The sequence below is a fragment of the Lissotriton vulgaris genome, chromosome 5 (assembly GCF_964263255.1).
Source record: "Lissotriton vulgaris chromosome 5, aLisVul1.2, whole genome shotgun sequence".
Lineage (NCBI taxonomy): Eukaryota > Metazoa > Chordata > Amphibia > Caudata > Salamandridae > Lissotriton > Lissotriton vulgaris.
This window is the reverse complement of record NC_141693.1, coordinates 1,687,581,133-1,687,590,340: the sequence shown is the minus strand read 5'-3', so window position 1 is coordinate 1,687,590,340 and position 9,208 is coordinate 1,687,581,133. Positions and strand designations below refer to the sequence as shown.

Below are 9,208 nucleotides of genomic sequence, written 5' to 3'. Positions count from 1 at the left end.
TAGATGGATGGATGCGGGGAACACCCATGTGCCACCCATTAAACACCTCCCTGGGGCAAAGTAACACAAGGCAGCGACTTGCACTGCCTTGCGTTACTCCATATGTACAAGCATTGCAGGGCCACGCAATGTGGCCTTGCATGGCTAGGTCAATCTCATCTAAGTTTTGCGTTGCCCTTGCATTACGGTGCAAGGGCGACGGAAAACTTTTATAAATATGGCCCCTATTTTTCCAACCCCATCTGCAGCCCAACACCTCTCAGAAACAAACCTCAACCCTAACGGGACAATTCAACCCCTCCCTTAACCTAACTTACTTATAAAAGCAAATCGGTGCAGCATAAACCAACCCACTCCCTTAACACAATAGTCCCTGAAGTATATGCCCATATTACATAACCCTACTCCAAACCCTTGAGTAGTTCTTACATGGGCATTTTTTTTTCAAAGAACGGTATAACCTGAAAGCCTTGGGTAAAGAGATGTTAGCAATGTGCACTCAATGCCTCCTGGGCTGAGGAGATGGGAGATAGAAAGTTAGGAGGCAATGCTGTCCTCAGGACAAAAATGTAATCTAGAGAATGTTCTCTCTGACATTCTAGAGATATGTAAGTGCATCCTGTGACCTGTCTACAAAGCTGTTAGACTCTGAAAGTGGTCCACTGAGAGTGAACAGCGTTCATTCTGACTGAGGGCTCTATTCTGGTACCTTGAATCCTTATTGCACCTTTCTAATTCAGCTTTCAACACTTGTTTTGCTTAAATCATGAAGGACGAGTGCCCCCTCCTGATCTCTTTAGTATTCCAACAGAGTCTGCTGGGTAGCTTAAACGTTATCTATGTAGTGGGTCATTATTACCAATGGTGTGGTGCCAAGTAAGGTAAGCGGCCTCCTGATGTGTATCAATGTGTCCAAAGTGTGCAGATGGACCAGAGAGCATCAGACTTCACTGCCTCATGCCATTCAGAGCCAGCATAATCAGTTACTCAACACACTATTTCAACTTGTGCTGTCTTTCATCTGCGGGGCCTGGCAGGATTGTCAGGTGCTACACATGGCCTAGGGTCTAAATTACCAATTTCTCTGTAATGTACTAACTTACATCAAATATGTATGTGTGCAGGTATTACAATGACAAGTAGTGAGATGTTTATCACCTGAAGCCTGCCAAAATTTACCGATGGAAAAGACCTAGTTAATAACGGAACATGCACATTTTTTTACTTTTCGCACCAAATTTGACTGTTATGCCCAATTTTGCAGTTATTTACCTGTAGCAGGCGATCTTTATTTCTCCTGGTAAATTCCGATTCCCAGGAACAGCGTCTTGCTTTGGTGACACAATGTGTTGCAAAATGCACATGGGGCAACCATCAGATTCTGTTGACAGGAAATTACCCCCTAAAACATTCAGTGTATTTTACCCATAGTGCCGCCTTCTCATGCACGGGCCATTGCGAAACATGATTTAAACAGTGCATTTCAGTCGAGTGCTAAAACCAGGCAGTTTTTATTTCACGTACTAAATCCACTAGCGCTTATCACATGCTGACAATGAGAACCATGTTAAATTACCTAGGAAGGTCCCAGAAAATGCCAGCTATAACACATTAGCCCAAGCTGCAAAAATTGCTCAGTTCTTCGGTGCACCGAAGGAGGATGGACATTATTGGGTTGAGGTAGGTGGGGGAAGGGTAGGGGAGAAATGATGAAGGCTAGTGTTACCTCTGGGGCAGGAGCGGCCACTCGTACTGCGAAGTGGTGGGGCAGGGGGCGGGGAGTGGGGGAACACACAAATAAAAAAGTATAAATAAAATAAAACTTACCTGCCGCCACCTTGGTCCCGATCCTCACATCCTTGTCAAGAGCCTGCTGCACACTGCGCAGGCTCCCAGCTCCCAATCCCAGCACTGCTCACATGCTGGGAATAGCATTCTCAGCATGTGAGCAGTGCTGGGATTGGTCTGAGCGCTTCGGTTCGGTCAGACATACACCTGGAGCCTGTGCTGGTTTCTCCATCTAGTTGTACAACACAGCTTGGTGGAGAAAGGCTAAGTGCGCATGAAGGTTTGGCCGCTATCACCCCTCCTCCCTGGTGCTGCAGCTGCAGTGTCAGTATGGGAGTCTACGCCCCTCCCTCAAATCGCAGCCTGCAGGTATTAAAATAAAATAGGAAAAATGTTTTATTATCATTTTATTTTTATCCTTTGCCTCTGCTGGTTTCAGCAGGTGGGAGAAGCTCCTCCACCATAACGGAGGAGCCACCCCGCTCTAGGCTTATTTACAAGCCCATTGCGCTGCAATGCGTCACTTTTTAAAAAACTAATTCCATGAAAGGTTTGCATTCCTGCACAAAAGCAATCGTCACCGCAGCGCAGGCACCCTTGCAAAATGACCCAAGTGTTCCTGCACTGGGGCATGGCAGCCAATTGTGCGCCAGCGCAGGGGAAATCACAGGGATGCGTTGTATTGTTGTTAATACAACGCATCCCTGTGCTTTGAATATGACGAAGCTCGGCGCAGCAAAATGACTTGCAGCGCTGCACTGCGTCATTTTCTTGTAGATGACGCCCTCTGTGTTTAGGTTGAATGGCGAACACAGCAACAGCAGAGGTATTAAAGCTTCCAGGAACAACTGCTTGAAGGGGCACCCACAGAAGCTTAAGTCTCGTCGGAAGATGCTGTGAGAGTGAGCAGGACTGTGCATCGTGGGTAACGGTGGTGGCATCTAAAACAACAAATGTAAAGCACAAAGATGGAACTCTTTAACTGCCCACCACGATAATGCAGATGAATACACTTAGGTCAAAAGACACTTTTCAATTGCTGACAACATGAAGAGCTAAGCAGAATGTGTCGCCTCGAGGCTGCAGCCAGAAATTGATTACATTCTAGCGCAATTACAGGGTAGTGAGTTATGACTATAGGGTTTGCAAGAAACTAATAATTTTATTACTTGGAAGAAAAATAGTCACGTTGTCATTAGCACAAATAAACTGCTATGAATCTCTGTGGATGACAGCAGAAACCTGATTTTGTTGATCAATAGATGCCTATTTCCTCCGATTCGGAAGCAGGTTTTACATTTTTATAGTGTTAGTTTAGTTTTGTTACAACAGAAACACTGAAGAAACCCACAAACTGTAAGCAAGATAATATATGATCTGTTCGATTGCTATTCACAACCTCATAAAATATCAAGAAATCAATTAAATGGATTTAACAAATCGCAAGAGCCCCCCCCCCCCCCCCCCCCTCCCCCCGCAGTCTTTGGCCCCACACTGCATGCACTGCTGGTTGGTCCACCAATTTTGAGCAGCTCTATGATATGCATATTTATTTAACTGCCTTATTCTACATGGCCCTCAACAGGAGAGCCACGCTCACTGGAGGTATACATGGCTGAAGCATTAGCCTTCTGGCTCACACAGAATCTTTTGAATTAACACGATGAAAAGGAATCTTGTCCTCCTGTCTTGAAAGAGGGCGTCTACTGGATGAATCTCTTCTCACGCAGTGCTGCTAGGGCTTGTTTGTTCGCTCTCCTCTCCGCTGTCTCCTGATTCTGCATCTGTAAATTGGAACAGAGCTGTTAGAACTTAGATTCCAGCATCTTACACGACCTATTACTTCCTCAGTATATTCGGCTATTGCTTGCTCCTTAGGGTATATCCAATGAAAATATGACTCCTTCCTACAAATCTCTTAACGTTTGCTCTGTTTACTAAACTCAGTCTGCGTTTATCCACTAAAAGGAGTTATTAGGATTATCCAGGATGGGGCAAATTATTTGGTTACAATCTTTTACATCGGAATTAGTAAATGTTACAAACACACATCATAATCAGCAATTTTACATATGAGGCAAGCACAATATTAACACTGTACCTTAAAATCGGAATAAACTGAACAAAGCTCTTGAGTAAGAAAAACACAGCTGGAGGGGAAATATGATCAGGACACTCAGATCATAGACATATTTGAACAGCACACTGCAACCCTCAAGCCCCTTCAGAGAACTGAAGGGTTGTGTGATATACCCTAGACTATGAAAACTGCCATATCCTTGTGACATCATGTATAGTCTATGGTGAAAGAGTGTGACATTAATCAGTTACCTCTGAATAAGTTCCTTGTGAACAGTCCACCAGCAACTGGTAGGTCTTCCTAACTCAACCCATCTCTTCCCACCAAAATGTGTCTTTTGAATAATCCAGGAAGATACAATGGCCAAATAGAGGGGCCTATTCATAAGGGTACATTTACACATAAGTAAACTTAATGTACAAGTTTACTCACTTGCTTTTCAGTAACTTTACTACTTTAGTATATTCACCATTTACAACTGTAAACTACCCAAAAGGCTAGACTTATAAGTCCTTACCCTGTGAATTGTAACTTTTCACAGGTAGGAGGAGATCTCTTCCACCAGGGCAGGGATCTTCATATTGCATAGTATTGGGAAAAGTTAAAAAAGTTTATTCAAGTTTATAAAAAAATCAGAAAAATATTTTTGGGTCAAATATGAATGTTATTTGATTTTACATGTCTGTTTTAAATGTAGACTATTATAAATTAATTATAGCATTTATTTAATTTTAAATAAAAAAAATATTTTCAATATATTAAACACAATATAAAATTATTTTTCTGAAGCTGATTACAAAACTTTCCACCTAATAGAATGCTTTCATTATGTATTCACACATATTAAAAGCTGTGTGGAATTTACAGTAATTTAATTGTTTTTTAATAAATATTAACGTCCCATTAATTCTTATATTTAAAAAATATCTATACAATTTGTGAAAATAAATTGATAATAATGTTTTTTTAATTCTAAAAAATTAAATAAAATATAATTGTATTTTTAAACAGTTTAAATAATGTAAGTAATTTTAACATTGATTCCTTTGGGGTTTTATTGTAGGTCCCTACCTTCATTACTTTCTATGGGACCATGGGTGGTGCTGAACTTAATCCAGCTCTGAGCTGGAGTGCACTTATGACTGTTTAGGGTCCTTTTTAGATGTAGTAACTATAGATGGGTCGTTTGTGTATAGGAAGTGGCTTATCCTTTTGTGGGTGAGTTTGTGTCCCTCTCTAAACCTCTACTTAACCCACCCTTAACCCCTTCTTTACTCTTCATTTACACCCTGCCCATTAGTACTCCCCATTTTTCAGCCCCCCTCCCTCCAACATTGACTATTAAAATGTATATTTACATGTGTGGAGATCTCTGCACATAAAAGATAGGAACTTTGGACATGGAGGTTTTTTTAATAGAATTTTATAGTATGTTTATAGTACTATTAAAGTACTTCTAAACATACTACAAAACGCTGTTAGTGAATAGCCCCCACGTAGTGTTTGAATTAATAGTCTATGATCCCTCTGCTAGTTAAATAGCTATTGATAATTAAAATATTCACAGAGGATGTGGGATGGTATATGCCTGTGTCAAATGCCCAGTAGTAGAGCCTAATGCCTTTGCATAGTTTTCTTGATAATGCCATACTAGCTGCCCAAGGTGCGCCAATAATTTCTGCCGACATGTCCAGATGAGCTTCTAAATAATCAGTCACTCAAGTTCTTCAATAAAAAGAGGAGGTGAAAAATCAGCCCCTTACTGAATTACACGATTGAGAACCTGAAAAAGCATTAGGGAGATGTTGTGAAAGGAGCAAGAATTTGCCGAACCATGTCTGGCTGAGCCAAATTGGGTCAATCAGTATCAAATTAAAGTTGAGGAATTTCCCGAATTTCCCAAAAGTGTGATAAATTAGCCAAAATAAAGTCATAAACAAACTATCCTGATCCCTCTATCTGGAGAACATCTTCTAGAGTCGTCATCCCTGCTCCTAGACACGTTACAAGCTTCAGACGTGTAAAACTGATCTGATTATAAGATCTGTCTGTGGATAGCCATGGAGCTGAAAATGGTCAGAAGCACCTAACAACTGACCTCTGACGTGTGAAAAGTGTTATGGAGTCTGCGAAAAGGATGTGGGTATATAGTTTAGTTGCATTTTTGAGGGCTAGTCCCAAATCTGAACAGTCAAATAGTTCTAGACTGAGTTCCTCCATTCTGATTTAACTAAAAAAGAAGCCATCATTGTTGTCTGTCAAGACCTGTACAACTTTTTCACAGAGGATAGGAAATAAGGAATCCAGGCCTAGCAAAATGGTTTTGAACTACAAATGTCTGATGTGAATATTTCTGTCCTGCAGAGTCCAGATTATCATGACAATGAGTGCCACTAGCTGTAGTGGGATGACTCTGTGCTCATCCTATGTGAGATGTTAAAGACTGCAATGAAGCACCTGCACCACGCAAATTGGAATCATATTCTTTTTAGACTTAAAGGCGATTTTACTAACAATCTGTGCCAGGTTTTGGTTTGCATGACAAAAGTGATGCAAATGTGCGCTAACTGTCGGTTTAGTTTCCAGCGTAACACTTTATTTGCGCTGGAAAGTAGCCCCAAGAATCCCTCTCTTTATCATTATTTTATCAGATTTTTCACCCATAACCATAACACGAGCCACCGGAGCAAGGTACATAGCCTTAATCGCCCTCAGTAAGTTATTACCAAATCCTTTACCGACCAAAATCCCCCAAAGAAAATCCCATACCACTCGGTCAAAGGCTTTCTCAGCGTCGAGGAGGATCATGGCCATCTCGCCCCCCGTAGCACCATGGGCATCAAATAGCGCAATTGCTCTTCTAGTGTGCTCTGCAGTATCTCTACCGGGTATAAACCCATGCTGCCACGGAGAAACGAGACGTCCAATGATCCCTCCCAACCTGCCAGCCCAGATCCTAGAGTATAGCTTAGTGTCTGCGTTAATTAGCGATATCGCTCGGTAAGACCCCGGCAATTCCTTTGGTTTTCCCTTCTTGTGGAAGATAACGATGTTAGTCTCCTTCCAGGACTCGGGTATTATACCTGACCACAAAATACCATTGAATAAATCCAATAAAATTGGTGCGATCTCCTTTTCTAAGCATTTATACACCTCGAGGGGGATTCCGTCAGGCCCTGCTGCCTTACCTGAGGCTAGTTCCTGTAAGGCCTTAGTTAATTCTGTCATATCTAGGTCTCTATCAAGATCTTCTCTAGTTTGAGTGTCTAGGCACGGCCCACCATCTGCATAGCCAGAGTCTGAACCATGCTCATCCGTAGAGCCCTCTTCATTATAGAGATTTTGATAAAAATTCTGAAAGACTCTCAAGATGTCATTAGGCTCCGTATACTCCTTATCCTCGTCCTGTATACATGAGATTAAATTCATAGTCCTCTTTTGTCTTATCTGCAGAGCAAGTGCCTTACCTGCCTGTTCTCCTGTTTCATAGCGTCTTGCCTTGGAAACCTGGTAGTCATTAGTTTCTTTCTGAGTGATTATTTTCTGCAAGTCCGCTTTAAGAACAGTTATTCTTTTTAGACTCTCCCGCCCCTCTCGTCCCTGACCTATGTCCTTAATATGCTGTTCTTCCGCTACCACTAACAAATCTGTAAGCTTCTCGATTTCTCTCTTATCGTCTTTCCTAATCCTAGCAGAGCAGCTTATCGTCTCTCCTCTTAGAGCGGCCTTAAAAGCATCCCAAACGTTATTCCTAGACGCACTATACCTATTATTATCATAAAACTCCACAGCCCATTTTTTGAGATGTTCAACAAATGTAGGATCCAATAATAATTTTCTCTCACAAGACCAGCTGGTTAGTTTCCTTTCCATTTTAGGCATATCGTAGTACAAAACTAGAGGATTGTGGTCTGATATTGATTTTGGAAGTTTCTTGATTCGCACCTTATTCAGCTCCGTGGAGGAAATCAAGAAGTAGTCTAATTTAGTATACTTTGAGTTAGGGCAAGAAAAGTAGGTGTAGCCTGGATCTAAAGGTTCCCTTACCGCCCACACATCTTTAAGACCATGTGATTTCATAAGGGAATCGAGAGCTCGGAACACTTTAGGTTTCCGCCCAGCATAATCATCTGTTTTGTTCCAGTCTACTGAAATATTTAAATCCCCACAAACCACTAAGGGTGTTGGCCAATTAGCTAGTTCTCCTTCCAAATAGTCAAAGATTTCCGGATCATCCTGGTTTGATCCGTATATCTTTTTTTTTTAAAATATGTTTATTATTGCAAGATAAGGAAAAAGAAAAAATACATCGATTCATGTAACAGTAAAGTTTACATAATATTAACTTGAATTACATTTTACAATGTAAAAAGAACAACAGAGAGATAAGAAAGCAAAAGGAAAAGTTACTGAGTACATTTTAGCTAGTTAAAAAAAATAGTGCCCAACTAATAATAGATAGTCACAAGTAAGAAATTCCAAATTTTAAAGTTCAAAAAAATGTTTCCAAATCTTTTCTTTTTTTTTAAAGGTTTTTGGGCCTCTATGTTTAGCTAATGTAAGTTCCATAATTCTTATTTCGCTAACCAAAGCACACCATTCTGAAACATTAGGGGGATCCTTAGATATCCATGTTCTATCTATAGCTAATCTTGCACATGCAAAGAGTATAGTTATGAGATCCTTATTAAGACAGTTAGTTTCTTCTAGATCTAATAGAACTAAATGTGCAGAAAGCACCGGAATTGCTATCTGTTTGTGTTTTAGGACTTCCATTATTCCATTCCAAAATAAAGATAATTTGGGACAGGAAAAAAGCATATGTTCTATTCCAGCTGCATGTGTATCACATTTTGGACACTTTGTTTTATCTGTTATTGAATTCCCCTGAGTCCAAGTAGATATTCTTTGTGGGGTATAATAAAGTTGTGTAATTGTTCTGTAGGATTGTAATCTAAGATTGGAAGAATGTACTATGCTATTTAAGTGTGATAGTGCCGTTGCAATCTGTGTAGGATTGATATCCATGTTAAGACTACCAGACCATTTTATTGCAATTTTGATTGTGTCATCGCCCTTGCCCGTAGCTAAGTGTTGATAGCCCAATCTTATTAGTGATTTTGTTTAATCAGAATATAAACACTCAAGTAAGTCCGATTGGGTTATTTCCGTTATTTTCATTTTGCAAAAAAAGAAGTCTCTTATTTGTCTGTACTTAAAGTACATATCGTTTGTTAGACCATTTGTTAATTTCAGTCTTTCAAAATCTAAGATACCGTTTGATCCATAGAGGTCTCCCAGTGTGTTAATTCCATGTCTGATCCATCGGTATCCTGTCCC

General features: G+C 40.5%; 1 protein-coding gene across 2 annotated transcripts in view; it reads right to left on the bottom strand.

Annotated features, from left to right (window-relative positions):
* Positions 1 to 2,930: 2,930 nt before the first annotated feature.
* Positions 2,931 to 9,208, bottom strand: part of MARCHF10 (membrane associated ring-CH-type finger 10) — a 279,236-nt gene continuing 272,958 nt past the window's right edge. For both annotated transcript variants that reach the window (XM_086923827.1, XM_086923826.1), the window contains one exon: positions 2,931 to 3,572. In XM_086923827.1, the coding sequence (XP_086779953.1) occupies positions 3,511 to 3,572 (62 nt within the window). In that variant the 3' untranslated portion in view covers positions 2,931 to 3,510. The remainder of the gene's footprint in view (positions 3,573 to 9,208) is intronic.